This window comes from Pituophis catenifer, unplaced genomic scaffold (assembly GCF_029215685.1).
Source record: "Pituophis catenifer annectens isolate HBS135680 unplaced genomic scaffold, rPitCat1.0.hap2 SCAF_1, whole genome shotgun sequence".
Lineage (NCBI taxonomy): Eukaryota > Metazoa > Chordata > Lepidosauria > Squamata > Colubridae > Pituophis > Pituophis catenifer.
This window is the reverse complement of record NW_027256881.1, coordinates 320,103,360-320,121,141: the sequence shown is the minus strand read 5'-3', so window position 1 is coordinate 320,121,141 and position 17,782 is coordinate 320,103,360. Positions and strand designations below refer to the sequence as shown.

The 17,782-nt window shown below is 38.5% G+C and overlaps 1 protein-coding gene across 1 annotated transcript in view; it reads left to right on the top strand.

Annotated features, from left to right (window-relative positions):
* The window catches only part of PRKCH (protein kinase C eta), a 97,635-nt gene that overhangs the window by 36,785 nt on the left and 43,068 nt on the right, over positions 1 to 17,782 (top strand). The window contains exons 3-9 of the mRNA XM_070931615.1: positions 4,537 to 4,687; positions 7,605 to 7,639; positions 7,961 to 8,049; positions 11,173 to 11,302; positions 14,224 to 14,351; positions 16,008 to 16,151; positions 17,211 to 17,384. Coding sequence (XP_070787716.1) covers positions 4,537 to 4,687; positions 7,605 to 7,639; positions 7,961 to 8,049; positions 11,173 to 11,302; positions 14,224 to 14,351; positions 16,008 to 16,151; positions 17,211 to 17,384 — 851 coding nt within the window. The remainder of the gene's footprint in view (positions 1 to 4,536; positions 4,688 to 7,604; positions 7,640 to 7,960; positions 8,050 to 11,172; positions 11,303 to 14,223; positions 14,352 to 16,007; positions 16,152 to 17,210; positions 17,385 to 17,782) is intronic.

The window sequence follows — 17,782 nt, the reverse complement described above, 5'->3', positions numbered from 1 at the left end:
TTTGGTTACCAGTCTTAGCTTAAAGCCCAGGTTTTCCTCAAGCACACATACAATATTCTTTGCAAGCCACAATCTCTAATTTAAAGACTACCTTGTAATATCCTGCAGTTCACTTTCTACCAACTTGGAAATTTATGCATGTACCAACACACTCAGTACACATTGCTCTACATCTCCATTTCTTATGGAAAGAATTATTCAAAGGAGAGCTCCAAAATAATTTTTATTCTGTCCCTCCCCCCCAATTTTTCTGTAGCAGATCCTGAACAGGAAGGGACAGACTTTTACAAAAGAAAGGAAGTAAACAGGATGATGTGATTGTGGACAGCCTGAATGTCATTAGTAAAAAAAAGAAAGAACTATGTTTCTATAAAAGAAAAAAAAAACCCTGCTATAATTTAGAGATGGGATTGAGTTAAAAGGTTTTGCCCAAACCATGAATTCTCCATATGAATCCAAATTGGAGAAAAGCATTTCTGCTTCCATTCTTCTGCTTGTGGGAGAGCGCGGGAGACAAAGAAAGTATACAGTAACAATGTGTAACTAGAGAAACTTGTATTACAGTCTTATTTCCATATAGAAATCTCACTACAGCGTTCCATTGCATTAGCCTGGGTTGGGCTTTCTTTGGCACTGGGTTCCAAATCCAGGATGTTGCAGGAGAAGAAAGTTAGTGACTCAGGAGGGGAGCAGCTATTCCTGTGTCTTTTGTAAAGACACAGGAATAGGCGGTGCTGTTTTCAATTCAGAATAAGCCCAACCCTTCACCGTGTTTGTTGAAGAAAGCTGTTGTGTTGCTGCTTGAAAACGAAGCTTTGTGTATGCCATTCAATTCAATTCTACAAGGATCGAAGGGAGTATAAAGAGATTGAGGACTGAAGGCTGCTGAGTCTTCTCAACCTTCTGCAAGGTTTTGGTATCAGACAGTTGCAACCAACAGAAGTCCGGGATGAACTTGAAACCTGGAATAAAACAAGTTACAAAGGAAGGATGCATAAACTGCAGCTCCATATGCTCCCTGCAAAGACATGCTGCTAATTGTAAAGTTGATTATGTCGGAAGGAGAAAATGTGTAAGGAGTAACACAGGAGGAGGAGAGTTCAGACCCACATTTGAAAATGCATGAAGTGGCCAGGCCTCTTGGTCTTTCATTTAGAAGCAAAAATGTGTGGTGGTGTGGTTATTCCAGGAAGGTGCTGCAAAGGAGAAGCAGCCTCTGCAGAAAGAGCTGTGCTGCTTTGGGGGTGGGGTGGGGGAAAAACAGGAGGTGCTGTTAAAAGAAAGAAAAACAAACTGGCGTCCTGGTCACCTTGTACATTTTGCAAAGTTAGGAGTATTGTAATGAAATGTTGAATGCTAGACATAATTATCCTTTGACCTGCCATGGATCTGGGAGGAAGAAAAATCTAGTTTGCTCACTTATGCAACTGTGGGAAATTTTTTACATGGGAAACCAGATTATGAAGAGAACAGAATAGAATGGCCACTTCCACATTGCTGAAAAGGAGAAAAGGGGGAATATAGTTTGCATGAAATTTTCCTATGCAAATTTTATATATGGGTACCGAATGAGAAATCAGTACCAAATGAGAAATTATTATTATTATGGAACAGAAATAAAGACATCTTGCCCTAGTAGGGGAAAGACTGCAAGCCAGGGTTGTCGTCTTCAGTTTCCTTCTGTAGATGGGCCACACCAAAATCCAGACTTGTACCTGTCAGCTTTTCAAATATAGAACTAACACTTTAAAAGCAGGATGGTAACCACTGTAGAATCAAACTGAATCTATGTGGCCATGCTTTAACTAGTAGTTTAATTATTTCCTTCTGCTTGCTCTATAAATTCACCTATGAAACACTAAATGCGTACCAAGCACTTCAGTGTGGAAAACTGAAGGCTGAACCCGGAGACATCGGCAGTAAGCAAAACTTTGTCCTTTTTCCTGAGCCTGGATGGCTTGGCCTCAACCCCCATCAACAGGGATCTTGCTGGCTATTTTGGGGTGCTATTTGTGAATACAGAATGGAGATGTGCAAGTTCTTGCAGGGTTTCCTAACACATCCATGTATATCAAATCTCCTAAGAAGGGACAGGTCAGCCCTTCCAGGTAGGCCAAATCAAGAAGCAGATATTGTAGGAATTCCAAGAATGCTGCTTCATTATTATAGGTCAAATGAGCAGAATCTTGAAAGCCTGTTCCAAACTTCTCACTTTTCCATCTTATACCAAAGAAAATGAAAGGGGGGCTATTTTGAGTTGCTCTTTCATACATCCTTCCCCTGAACTGTAATTTCCCTGTAATTTCTTATCCAAACCCTTCATAGTGGTTCACTCTTTCCTCCCCACACCCCTTAACAGCTTTATTATTCCCTCCCAAAGATCCACTCCAAATTCCTTTACAGGACATTATTATCAATAAGACCAGTGGCTGCTCTTTGTGTCATTCACTAAGCATGGTCTGCAGCTTTATTTATTTATTTATTTATTTATTTATTTGTTTGTTTGTTTGTTTGTTTGTTTGTTTGTTTGTTTGTCAAACATGTACAAGGTAACAAGTATAAGTATAAACATGGACATGAACACAGGAAATGAGTACAAATAAATGGGGACAGTAGGACAAGGACGGTAGGCACACTGGTGTGCTTATGTACGTCCTTTACGGACGTCTTAGGAATGGGGTGAGGTCTACGGTAGACAGTTTGAGGTTGAAGTTGTGGGGGTTTGAGGATGTAACAACGGGGCCAGGTAGAGCATTCCAGGCATTGATCACTCTGTTGCTGAAGTCGTATTTTCTGCAATCGAGTTTGGAGCAGTTTACCTTGATTGTTTGCCCGTGTATTATTGAGGTTGAAGCTGAAGTAGTTGTTGACAGGTAGGAGGTTGTAGCAGACAATTTTGTGTACTATGCTTAGGTCAGACCATAGGTTGCGTAGTTCCAGGTTGTCCAAGTCCAAAATTTTGAGTCTGGTGGCATAAGATATTCTATTGTGAGCAGAGGAATGGAGTACTCTTCTTGTGAAATACCTCTGAACCCGCTCATTGTATTAATGTCCGATATACAGTGTGGATTCCAGGCAGACGAGCTGTATTTGAGAATTGGTCTGGCAAAGGTTTTGTATGCCCTAGTTTGCAGTACAATGTTACCGAATTACCGAATGTTACAGAATTAGATTCTGCTCTTGCTGAAAATTTCGCATGTTCATAGTCCCAGCCTTGATCTTACAAAATATAATAGAGACTAGCAATGGGGTCAGTGGGCCTGGACCTCTTACAAGGTGGCGGACTATGTGAAGTATAGTTCAGAATTTGGAAATGATGAGATGAATCCAGACTTTTCATTCACGGCAGCAAAATTAATCAGATAAACTATACTGGCAAATTGTTTTAGTCTTTGAACTTTCCAACCTTTATTAGGCTGTTATTTTCAATGGTCAAAGACAATCGAGCAAAAAAAATATCAAGATAAGATATATCAAGAGCAAATTGGATGGCAGTGGTGAGGGTTCAAGTGAATATGCCCCCAAACCTCTCAATGTCTTGGAAAGATTCTGGGGCACCCAATGCCAGTTTAAGTTCATCACCAACTCACTGTTCCTAGAATTGTCTCCTTTGTGGGGTTGTTGTATGTAATTTGGAGAGAGAGAGATAACATTTCTCTTTCCTTCTAAAAATAATTGGATTATAAATTAATTTACTGGACAGAAGGCCTTGAAACCATATCCAACATGTAAACCATGTGACATGTAGAAGTAGGAAGTATGCACCATGTGGATATTAAAATAGCTGATTTGAAGAACTGGAAGAAATTAATGATAAAAAAATTTTAAAGGGAAAAAAGACTAATCATTCAGTTCAGGAAAACTGTAGTTGAGTTTATTTAATCAATAACAACATTAATATAAATTCAAGGTTTTTTTTAAAAAAAAAATCAAGGAAACTCCTAATAAATATAAGGTACTGTAAAATGTTTTGGATTTTGGTGATATATTTGAATATTCAAAATACTTCATACTTTTTGTGATATATTTGAATATTCAGAATACTTCATATGGAATAAAGATTGGAGTTGCTACTTCCTGAATTAAGGATACCCTGATGAAACTTAAAGGATACGACTTTGTCAGTTGTGATCTAAGGCATTTTAGCACCCAAAAGAGTAAAACTGGCCTTCATAATGCCACGTGCCTACACTTAAATCAAGCTCTGCATTTTGATGTACGAAAGAGAAAGTGAGACTTCAGATAGGAGATGGAAACCAAAGGAGAAGGATACTAAAAATAAGATTGGCTAGAAGAAACCCACGCAGTCTAGTAGGAACCTTGCTTTAGGGTTTGCTAACAGGTTAACAGGGAGAATGAAGTGATAACTAAAGGAAACAGGATGTTGCAAAGTAATGGAAGAAGCTAAAGATAAATTGCTTTGGGATAAACATGGGTGGAAAATTAAAGGAAAACAGCAATAGAGGAGAAGTCATGACATTTGAATGACAGGCAGCAATTTATTCACTTGTTTAACCATTCTCTTTGGGTTCCCAGGAACACTCCAGAGGGACAGGATCTTTAAAAACTTCACGCGGAAACGCCAACGGGCCATGCGCAGGAGAGTTCACCAAGTCAACGGACACAAGTTTATGGCAACATACTTACGGCAACCAACGTACTGCTCACACTGTCGGGAATTTATCTGGTATGCTTGAAATGAAAACAGGCTTGAATGGGAGCTTTCACCTAGGAAGTTGCTGCCCTTTTTACTAAGTATAAAGTTCCTTTTGGGTTGATCTCAATTCCTTGTGACTTTATAAATACATCCATGTGGTTTCCTGGCCACAGTTCAGAAGTGATTTAGAATTGCCTCCTTCCAGGATGTGTGTTTACACCCCAGCTTTGTTTTACAGCCCTGGCATTCTCTGGAATTCTCCCCTCCAGGTACTAACCAGGTCCTGACCCTGCTTAATTTCTGGGCCACATATTTAAAGCCAGCTGCTGCCACCTGCTGAATTCAGAATGAGCAGCCTAATCCCTAAACAAGTCAAGAGCAGGCTACCAAAACACTTATTCTTCGGATCAAAAAGAGAGTTTAGAACAAGAGTAATCACTGACTTAAGATCTGATACTTTCCCTGAAAGCAGCTTTAATCAAAGCTATGCAAACTATCAATTCTGGAGGGGAAGAGTTGGAGGTACTTTCCGGTACTGGTGAAGATAGTGGAATCAATGTAGATACTGTCGAATGTGATCTGAAGTTTAGGGTTCAGCAACAGAGAGTTGTAGCTTTCGTTTTAAAACATGCAAATTACTTTGATTGAAATGGTTGATACAGTGGAACAGCTTGCCTTCAGAAGTTGTGGAGCTCCATCACTGGAGGCTTTTAAGAAGAGGCTGGGCAGCCAATTTGTCTGAAATGGTATAGAGTCTCTTGCTTAAGCAGTGGGTGGATTAGACAGTGGTCCCCAACCCCCGGTCCGCGGACCGGTGCCGGGCCGTGGAGTACCTGGCACCGGGCCGCGCAGCGGCCGGGGGACATGAACGCTGCAGCGCAAAGGCTCTTGGGCTGTGCGCAATGGGCCGTGCGCAAAAGCTCCTGGGCCGTGCTCCCACCCCTGCGCGCGCTCAGCGGGCCGCGGCGATAAAAAGGTTGGGGACCACTGGATTAGAAGACCTCCACGGTCCCTTCCAACTCTGTTATTCTGCTAAATTCTCATCATCTGGTTTTATTACAATCATTGGCTATTAATTATATATTATCTAATACGTATAAAATAATTTTGGTTGGAGCAAACAAGTCAAGCCATTAATTTCACAACTAATAACTGTATGGAATTAGGACTCAGGCATGGAGATTTAGGGCTTTAACTCCCCCGCTTTTCCCCATGACAATCTCAGCCTAGATTGAGCCCTTGCCTCTGTTTGCATTGGTGAAAAAGCTTCCATTGGATCTCATGGAAGCTCTTTTATGTGTTCAGTTGGCTAGATCTGATTAGCAAAAGAGGAGAGGAGCAGGTCAAACTTTAAAGCCCTCTTACCATCCATGTTATGCTCCTAAAATGCCTCCAGTGTATATGTCAACACAATTGCATGGATCTTTCCATCAAATGCAGACTGCTTATTGGATGATATTTGCAATGTCCTAAATAGTTCCACTCAGAACAGTTTTGTGAAATTCTCTCACTTTTAAAACACAAAGCAATGAGTGCATGTTTTCATAAATATGTTTCTTGTTGTTCATTAACTGAAGAAAGAAATTTGTATTGCAAACTGTTTGTTGGAGTGGGCTGAAACATTTTGGGTGCCAGTTAGTACAATATAGGGACATTTATTACAATTTACATAAGTATGTTCATAGAGTTTGATCATTAAAATAAAACAACACTGTGGCTATTAGCCAAAGCTCATCTATTTCTATGTAAGCTACATCAAACCTAACAGGATTTCTATCTCAATTCTTGTGGAAAGGATGGGATTGATAGGCTATGACAGATGCACATGTTCCTGAGATTAATCTCATGGAGATTTGTGGTGCTTACATCCTACTAAGAGTTTGCACTGAATTTTGTATTTAAATTTTTCTCTTACAGTTTTGATTATAAATTTTAGTTGGAATTCATTCTGAGTTTTATTAATACTGGAAGTAAGATTCATCATCTAAACTTGGATTTTATGTATTTTAAAATGTATTTACAAAATGTTTATACTATCTTAATCAATTGACTCTGGTCATTTAACAATGAAAGCAAAATAAGCAACCCATAAATGAAAACTCACCATTTCTAATTGGTTTTACTTAGCTAAAGAAAACGGTTGTGTTGTGTCCACCAGTTAAATGCCCTTTAGAGATTTTTGGAATACCAAGAATGAAGGAGCATGTTCTACCTTATGGGGGCAGTCTTGCAGAGATTCCTTCTAGTTCACATCCCTTTCAGCTCTGATAACCTTGAGCAAGCCTCCCTCATAGTTCAAAACAGGAAGGCAGAATCCTTTTGGGTAAGGCGGTTCTTGATGAAACCCAGTGTTGTGCCATATTGGACTTCATAAGTAATACCCTACACTTTAAACTGGGTGCAGCATTGCAAAATAAGTGCTATCCTGAAATAGCAGCTTTCACCCACCACAATTTGGCTACTGCATTCTGTGTGAGCTGTAGCTTCTGAGTTACTTTCAAAGGCAGCCTCACCTAGTACATTGCAGTAGTCAAGATAGGGTGGAAAAGGCATGCCTTATCCTCACCAAGGCTTGTACCTCCAGATGGAGACATACTTGGCATATCAGCCAAAGCTGGTCAAAGTATCCCTGAGTCACAGCTTCCACTTGCTCTTCCAACACTAACTATGAATCCTGTGACACACCTGCTCTGTTAAAGGGAGAATGATTCCATCACTAGTACTAAAGTTTCCAGAGTGCCTAAATGTTTCTGGATGAAAAATAACTTTGTCTTCTTAGAGTTTAAGCTGAGTTTACCTCTCCCCATGTTGCTGATACAATATACATTTTGAACTTCGCAGTTGCCTCTCAATCTTTGTTTTGTTCTTGTGTCAGATTACCTGACCTACTTTTTAAGTGTTTGATCTCATCCTGAGTCATATGTTGCCTCTGCTTTATCTTCAACAGGGGAGTATTTGGAAAACAGGGATACCAGTGCCAAGGTACAGTAAGTTATTGTTAGGGTTACATTATGCCCTACACATTTATCATTTTCTCCTTTTTACACAATCTGCTTGCAGTGAATGGGAGATTAGAATGAATACTTTTTTGTGGCTCACTAAATATTTTAAACTTTTTTCTGCCTTTCAGTCCTTAAAGGGTAAATTTCCAGTCCTGACCTTTTTTATTGTCCTTCTTTGCACATACCCCAGATTGTTTGGATCAGTGGCAATAAAAATTTAGTCCATCTAAGAGCAAATATTACTTTTCTGTATTAGTTTCTGATAGTTTCCATTGTTTCCCTTTTCTGCCTTCTTTTCCAGTTTGCACGTGTGTTGTGCACAAGCGTTGTCACCAACTCATAGTTACAGCTTGCACGTGCCAGAATAATAAAAAGAAGATGGATATGAAGGTAAAGTCACAGTTACACATTTGTAGTTCTGCATGTTGTTAATTCAGGACCAAAGTGATTACGGGAATGGTTTTGGAATAGCTACGAATTACTAAAGACAGATCAAGATGGATAACACATACAGGAGTCAAAACCTAACTCAGTAGCATCTGACTAATTAAATATGTTGTCAACTGCAGCATTATGACATAATGTATTATTCCTTAGATAATACATTATCTACATTATGCTTTATTTGATGTTTGAAGTACCTTCATGCCTCTATTTACCTGGTACTTAACTCCGTTGGTTTGTGAAAAATTGATGTGGCAATGCAAAGAGTAAAGGTATCATCCAATCAGTGCTAATAAAGATAACATCAAATGTATTTATTTATTTAACAAATTTATATGGCCATTCATTGAACTTAATGTGACTGGGCAGTGTACAGTCATGGCAACAATTAAAAGAAGGTAACCGAGTGCAGAGAAAGAGAATGTTCTGCTATTCTGTTTTATTTATAACTTTAAGACCCTACCATAATTGGTTAATTCAAGTAAATTGTTAGAAGAAAATATTCACCTTGATTGGTTTTTAGATTTTATAATAAGAATTCTTTATTGGCCAAGTGTGATTGGACACACAAGGAATTTGTCTTCGGTGAATAAGCTCTCGGTGTACATAAAAAATACATTAATCAAGAATAATAAGATAAAGCACTTAGTAATAGTCATAGGATTCTAAATAAGCAATCAAAATCATACTAGAAGACTAAATAAAACAATATAAATAATAAAGATACAAGCAACAAGGTTATAGTCATGAGTAGAAGGAGATAGGTAATAGGAAGGATGAGAAGAATATTTGAAATTATTCAAGTATTATTCTATATTTAATTATGGAATTTAATTAAGTTATAATTGAAGAATTATATTTGAAATTCGCTTAAGTCCAAGAAGTTCCCTGTTAGTTTTTAAATGCCATGTCTGTTTTGCAAAGAAGTAAGCAGTCTTTACATTTTGTGAGCATACTATGTTCTAGTGATCATCATGAAATGAAATAGATGGTCTAAGGATACTGTACCACTATGGCTGCTCTCCTAATGCACTAAAAACAATGGGATATGACTTGGCCAGGGATAACCTCAGACAATGAATACATTTGAGCACCAAACTGAGCAGAGCCTCATTCATCCTAATGCCTTTTTAAGGAAATAGGTTACCAGTGATAAGCCTAGTAGATAGCTTAATCTGATCACCATGCCAAAATTTCAAAGAGCTCTCATGTTTGCACATTGTAATGCCCTGCAAATTCTGGAAGACAGAATTTCCAGAAAGACCCATATAATGAATGTCTTTATTACTGTAAATCAGAAGCCACCGAAGCCATCCCGCATGCATTTTTATTGTCAGTAGTATCAAGATCAACAGCACAAATTTATCACACTTTCATTAAGTTGATCTCCAGACCATAATGACTTTTTAAAATCTCAGCTATCCTTTAGCTGGTCAAGGTGATCAGCTATCCTTTAGCTGATCAAGGTGATCAGCAAAACCAACTGTTGTTTAATAGCCAGCAAGATTCATTGACAACACTTTGACTTAATTAAATCTGCTACAAGTTCACTATTACCAATGATTGTTCTACCTATATTTATTATGATCTTTTAGTACTAAGTACCGATAGCCTCGGCATTCAAAGAGGTTTGTCTGAACGAAGAACATATAACCTATGCTGTCAAATGCTCAATTTATCTTTTTTTTGTTTTGTTTTGTTTTATTTATTTTATCTTTTAATCATATTACTTCTATGTCTTATATTATGCACTTTGACTTTAGTTCTGTATCAGGTTCTCAAGATTCACAGTTTAGTTAGATATCAGGCTTGTACCAATGTGTTACAACTTTTGTCTTATTTTAATATATAGGAGTTCAGCTGAAGCATTATATCTGATGTGGAATTATGTCATGGCATTTGTGAAACAATTGTTATTTTGCCATCTGGATGAATTCAGGAATCATGTTCAGAAAAATATATAGCCATTTTCTTGATCATTGTATCATTTGAGAAGAGAGATGAGAAAGAGCATGTCTGAATGTTTCTCAGGTTAAGGATTCCCTCATGTAGAAACTAGATCAGGAAGAATCTAGCCTGAATTCCCTGAAATATTGGTTTTCTGAATGTGGGGAGTTCAGATGTAGAAGTAATTGAAACAATACAGTTAAAAGACTAACAGTGGTAGATGCAAACATTTCATATTGACTCATCAGTAACTACATTACAATAACACGGTTAAAATCAGCCTAAAATATAAGATCTAACAAGAGCATTAATTAAGCCTGTAATATTTGCAGAAAAGTAACAAATGAGAAGTAATTTAACTGACTCTGAACTGATTGACAGCCCATCATAAAATTGCCCTTATTTTAGAGTAGCTGTTAAGTTATCTGAAATTTGTGCTAACATCAATTAAAAGCTAATCAGATAGTGATTTTTACTGATTGGATGGGAAGAGCATCTGGGTTTACTCAGTTTTGGGCAAACCATTTTTCAGCCTCAAAATCAAGCTAGATGTGATTTGATTTGCTTTCTTTTGTGAGAAGAGATGGTAGATCCTGGTTTTTGCTTTAACAAGTAGCCATAGCTGGCATGTTTGGGACCAGCTGAATCAAAAATACAAGTTGTGAGTGGTGATGGGGGAAGGATTTAACTTGGGAGTCCTTGGTGCTCTCTGGGCTTGGTTGTTTTCTTGCAGACATTTCATTGCCCAAATAGGTAACATCATCGATAAAGGTAATGCAAGAAAACAAACAAGCTCAAAGAATACTAAGGACCTCACAGTTCAACCCTGGAACTTTAACTTCTTGTCCTAACTTATATTCATTCCTTCTGTCCAAATTATTTGCTGTGAGAAGAAAACTCATGACACCGACTTTACGTTTTAGTAACATTAAATCAAACTCTTAAGCCCCAAACCCTGGCTCTCTCTTTTCTTCCTTACCTATCAAATGGGGGGGGGGGGGAATAACATTCTCTGTCTGCCTTGCTTCAAGAACTGCAAGCTGAGAAATAAGGATTGGTCAACCGTTATTATTTGATCACTTATCACCAACTTTTCTTCTTTTGCTGCTTTTTCTTCCTCAGTTTTCTGAGCAGAGATTTGGAATCAATATCCCACACAAGTTCAGAATCCACAATTACAAAGTGCCAACCTTCTGTGATCACTGTGGCTCTCTCCTCTGGGGAATCTTGCGACAAGGGCTCCAGTGCAAAAGTAAGTTGAAAATCTACACAAAGATGAGAGTCCTTCTCTGAGGAATTCATTTAGTTTTCCTGTTCTGAATTGTGTGTATGTGTGTAGGGAGGGCATACTTGATGCAACACTAGAATAGGCTGCACTCCCCCCCGCCATTTGCACAAATTTTGCATGTACCAGGGGTGAAATGCTCCTGGTTCGGACCGGATCGCCCGATCCAGTAGTAATGGTGGTGGGTGGTTTGGAGAACCGGTAGCAGAAATCCCTGCCCCCTCCCATGCCCAGCTGAGCCACACGATAATCGGAGGGTTTTTTTTTATTTTTAAAAGCATTTTTTCTACAACCTCTTTGGCCGAAAAAATGCTTTTAAAAGTAAAAAAAAAAATGCCTCTGACGATCCCGCGGCTCAGCTGGGATCGTCAGCGCCTTTTAAAAGCATTTTTTCTACCTCCTCTTCAGCCAAAGAGAAGGTAGAAAAAATGCTTTTAAAAGGCGCTGACGATCCCAGCTGAGTTGCCTGATCGTCAGAGGCTTTTTTTTCTTTTAAAAGCAAAAAAAAAAAAATGCTTTTAAAAGAAAAAAAGCCTCTGATGATCAGGCAACACAGCTGGGATCGTCAGAGCCTTTTAAAAGCATTTTTAACAATCTCTTCAGCCGAAGAGTAGGTAGAAAAAATGATTTTAAAAGTAAAAAACAAAAAAAAAAGTTGGCCACGCCCACCCAGTCACATTACCCTCCCACCAAGCCAAGCCCACAGAACTGGTAGTAATAAATTTTACATTTCACCACTGGCATGTACCCTGTTTCCCCAAAAATAAGACCCAACTGGAAAATAAGCCCTAGCATGATTTTTCAGGATGCTCGTAATATAAGCCTTACCCCCAAAATAAGCATCCGTTAAGATAGTCAACCAGACAGAGGTGTTTAGTACTGTATTTCCCCCAAAATAAGACCTAACCAGAAAATAAGCTAAAATGCATCTTTTGGAGCAAAAATTAATATAAGACCCTGTCTTATTTTGGGGGAAACATGGTACCAGTTTTTACCTATATTACCTAGTTAGGCATCCCTAAGATTTGGCTATAAATGTAGTATATTTCATAAGGAGGAGATTAGGGAGAGGAATGAAAATAGGCCTGAATTATCAGGCATTGCATTGCTGATAGATCATATCTGCTTGCTAATATTCTAGAGCAGGATTAGGCAACAGAGCTTTTTTTTTTCTTTTTTAAAATAGAGGTGGTCAGGGGCACTATTTAGCAGAGCACCCAGAAAGTGACAATATTGAAGGCAGGACAAGAAGCAATGGTTGGAAACTAATCAAGGAGAGAACCAACCTAGAACTAAGGACGAATTTCCCGGCAATTAGAACAATTAATCAATGGGACAACTTGCCTCCAGAAGTTGTGGGTGCTCCAGAAGTTGTGGGTGGAGATTTTTAAGAAGAGCTTGGACAACCATTGTCTGAAATGGTATAGGATATGAGCAGGGGGTTGGAGCAGAAGATCTCCAAGGTCTCTTCCAACCATGTTTTTCTGAAGTTGGAAGTGCTGGGATATCAGCATATCTAGGTAGAGCTAGGTTTTTCCCCAGTTGTGTATAAGTGAAAACTTGTACACTGTTTGGATTTCATTTTTTTCCCAGCAATGTGCTGCCTAATTTCACTACTAAATTCCTGGGGCTCTAGGGAATGCTGAAATACCCATGTTCGATAAGAGTAAAGGATAGACATGGCAAGGAAAGGAACTTTGATATTCTTTATTTCCATATTGTGTTCAATTAAGGTACATATTGATTTGCATGTTAAATATGAACTGAGGGTTTGTAAGTATGTACAAAAAGTATTGTAAATAAGTATGATGACTGAGAATCTCCATAGATGTTAAGTATGAACTGTTCAGATATGGAACAAGTCCAGGGGAAGTGATCAGGAGTCTCCAAACTTGGCAATTTTAAGATTTGTGGACTTCAACTCCCAGAATTTCTTTTGGCAATTGAAGTCCAGAAGTCTTAAAGTTGTCATGTTTGGAGACCACTGAACTAAATGAACAGTAGCTGAGTGATGATCTGTGAGGGCAGGGGTGAAATCCAGCAGGTTCTGACGGGTTCTGAAGAACCGGTAGCGGAAATTTTGAGCAGTTTGGAGAACCAGCAAATATCACCTCTGGCTGGCCCCAGAGTAGGGTGGGAATGGAGATTTTGCAATATCCTTCCCCTGGAGTGGGGTGGGAATGGAGATTTTGCAGTATCCTTCCCCTGCCATGCCCACCAAGCCATGCCTACCAAACCACACCATGCCCACCAAACCACGCCCACAGAACCGGTAGTAAAAAAATTTGGATTTCACCACTGTGTGAGGGATATTGCACTTAACTCTTGTGCTGCAGATTCAGCATTAAACAGGGAAGGTAAAATGATATTCATCAAACTGGTGTGTAGCATACATCCTGTGTTTTGTTTAACAATGGTTAAATAAAGCACAACTGCTTGGATTCATGTGGTATGATTGAACACTCTGCATAAAGAAGAGCCGAGGTGGTACAGTGGTTAGAGTGCAGTACTGCAGCTACTTCAGCTGACTGTTAGTTCAGCAGATCAGTAGATCAAATCTCACCGGCTCAAGGGTGACTCAGCCTTCCATCCTTCTGAGGTGAGTAAAATGAGGACCTAGATTGTTGGGGGCAATTTGCTATTTAGTATACTGTTGATTGTTGTAAGCCGCCAGAGTCCTCGGAGAGTGGGTGGCATAGAAATACGATTAATAAATAAAATAAATAAATGAATAAACAAACCTTGATCTGTGGTTCAAATGGAGAGAATAAGGACTGGATTTCTCTCATGCGTTCCCATGCTGTCATTAGGAAAGAAGCATCGTTTTGTTCTTCCGGTGTCAGCCCCTGGCAGAAATAATGTTTGAAAACTTTTGTTTTCACTTTCAGTGTGTAAAATAAATGTACACATTCGGTGCGAATCCAATGTAGCTCCAAACTGCGGAGTGAATGCAGCAGAACTAGCCAAGACGTTGGCATGTATGGGACTGCAACCTGGAAATATCTCTCCAAATGGGGTAAGAACTTGGTTTTCCCTCCTCTTCTTCTTCACAGTGAATTGGATTTAAAAAAACAGCTGTGTACATATGTTGCTTACAGTTTATGCACTACAGGATGAGATCAGAACCATGACTATTCATGCATAGACAGCATGTTATTCCCTTTCAGGGTAAACAACAGAAAGGAATACGAAATAGTAGCCCAAAGAGATTAAAGTAATAAGGAAAGGAAAAGGAAACATAACTAATATAGTTTAAACCAAGATTATTTTCTATTCCGCTCCTTGACTTTCTATCCTTGGAAACTAATCTTACATCTTCCCTTCTCTGTTGTTCTTTAAACTTCCCATCTCAATCATGACTTTCTTGAACTTCCTTTTCCTCTCCACCCATTCGCTCTTCCTTCATGTATTTGTTTTGTAATTTGATCTTCATTCATTCTCTTTGTATATCCAAACCACTTAAGTCTATTTGTTTTACACTAATTATTCACTTTGGCGCTCAGTCCAAATTTATTTGTCCTTCCTTCCTTCCTTCCTTCCTTCCTTCCTTCCTTCCTTCCTTCCTTCCTTCCTTCCTTCCTTCCTCCCTCCCTCCCTCCCTCCCTCCCTCCATCCATCCATCCATCCATCCCTGTTTTACTACACACATTTATTAAATATACCATTTTCATCACATTCAACTTTACTTCTATGTTTCTCTTGGTACATCCAATTCTCACCTCTGTGTGACAAAGTAGAGAAAACTGCTTCTCTGTCCAACAATTTTCACTTTTTTAAAACAAACATTCATTCCTTGCAATGGGCTGCACGTCACCCTGCTACGTTTCTACCAGCATTTTCACATCTTAAAATGTCTTATTTCTTTTCCCATCTTTAGTAAACATTCTCTCAAGGTACAGGGCACACATTTACTTACTTGCCTTAGTTTTTGACATGTTGATATAATTTGCAATTATTGATTTCATTTATCTGCCAAATATTACTGCCTTGGTCTTTTAGTTTTTAATTTCCAGTTGCATACATTTGTTCCATAATTCTGGGAACCATTCAGCTTTTCAGCCAAGAACAATTCATCATCTACATACAAAATCCACCTAGGTTCATGTCCTTAAGCAGTTGTCACCATAAACATTCCTTATACATTTATTCATAAATTCATTACACCATCAAGAGGATATCAGACACCCTTGTCTTTATTCATTATTCATTGTTGAGCTAAGCATTGAGCTTTCAGTGAATTCTCATGCATGGTTTATTTCCGTCATATACCACTCCTACTGTATTCAGAAATCAATCTTCAACTCCATACTTGTATAATACATTTTGTAATTCAAGTCAATTCAGTTTATTGCACACTTGCTTTAATCAACAAACATACAATACATTTTCCATTCATATCTGTCCCTCCCCTCTCCTCTAAAGAATAGTTCTACTCTTTAAAGCCGAGCTGGGTGAATTAAATATTTTGGACTATAATTCCCATTAGGTCAAGCTAATTTATTTATGAGGTTTAATGTCCAAAATCTCAGGTAGGTACATCTTGCCTCCTCCTGTTCATGCCATGTTCAAAGTGTTACGGTTTTCTTTTCAAAATTGAGTTTCTGAACTTCATAGGCACAGAGAAAATTTGAGTGCTGTTTTGTAAAAAACAACTCATGACTCATATTTACAGAAGTTAGTCTCAAGATCAACGTTGAGACGCCAGAAAAAAGACAGCACAAAGGATGGCAGTGGGATGGTTGAAGTCTCAGCCAGTAGGCTTAAAATTGAAGATCTCATATTCATCCGAGTGCTGGGGAAAGGCAGTTTTGGAAAGGTAAGTGGTTCTGTGGAGATCTGAAGTTTCCATACTGGTGTAACTTTTGGTTATTTGAAATGAATTTGCATTAAAGGAAGGTTTAGTTGCATTCATATATTACATTAATCTATAACTTTAGTTTGATTTTTGTCTTAAAACCTAGAGGCTTCTAAATTATTTCTTATAACAGAAGTACAAAATTGCAGTCCTGTCAGGATTTTTGTTTTGAACCATGACATCTGCTCAGCTCCCCCACCTTTATAAGAAATAGCATTAAGGGCATAACATTCATTAAGAGACACTGCATCATGTCCCTTTAAATTGTGAAGATGCTTTCTGCTATTAACTTTAAATCAAAATGAAGGGTTTTTAAAATTTATTCTTGTGTTTTACATTGTTTTCACTAAGTTCTCAGTAAAGTCTGAGGCCTCAATTACTCTTCATATGCAATTTCTAACATGTCATTTAAAGGGTGTTGTGTCCCTTAAAACAAATAAAGTAGCATAAGCCTTGTTTCTAACTCAGCATCCTGTGTGAATTCAGCCAATGTGTTTTTTTTATTCAGAGAGGCCCCATCTAATGTCATGTGACTTACAGGTAGTCCTGTAAGTCAGTGGACTTACAATGGAGCCTGTTCATAATTCATGAAAGTTGTAAATTGGGTCCCCCATGTGACTGACCTATTTTTATGACCTTTGTGTGGCAGTTGTTAAGTGAATCACTGCAGCCATTAAATGAACCAATGGTTTGCTATGGGTGTGGTTTGAATTAAATGCTGGTTTTCAGCAAAAACCATTGTAAAGCATGGTCATGTGACTGTGGAGCTTTGCAAGCAGCCATAAATGTGCCTGAAATGCAGTCACATTACTGTGGGAGTCCCCAACTGTTAGAACTGTCGTAACTTCAAGTGGTTGCTAAGCAACCAGTCATACGTCGAGGACTACTTAATTTCTGAACAAATACACCTAGGTTTGACCTGTTAACAGGAAAGATCATGTCTTGCTGTTTCTGAGATCCTTCCATAATTATTTGTTTTGTTTCACTTTCAATTAAAAATCCTGCTTTGTGCCAAATTAGGTAATGCTGGCTAAAACGAAAGAGACAGGATATCTTTATGCCATCAAAGTGCTGAAGAAAGATGTCATTCTTCAAGATGATGACGTGGAGTGTACCCTAACAGAGAAACGGATCCTGACTTTAGCAAGAAACCATCCTTTCCTCACTCAGCTTTTCTGCTGTTTTCAGACCGCTGTAAGTATTCCTTACAACTTTAGGAGGGAGGCAAAGACTTCTGGCACTACCAGTTATGAATTGTTGCAGCAATTCTATTTTTTAAAAAAACTCTTCTTCATAGTTTTCTGTAGAAAGAAGAACGAAGAAAATAGGAAGCTCACAAAATGAAGGACAATGAATTCTCAGTGATGTGAATGAGGCAGAAGAGTTGCACAGGGAGTCCTGCATTCCCTCCTTTCCGTATTGAATCAGCATGATCACAAAATAAAAATACTTTTTGGGAAAAGACCTACATTAGAGTTTGTGATCCTGCAGTTTTTCTGGAATCAAATGGAATTACAGAATTGAAGAGTCCCTAGAGACCATCTAGTTCTTATTTGCTGCAAAAAAAAATAAATGTTCAGCTGGTATATCTC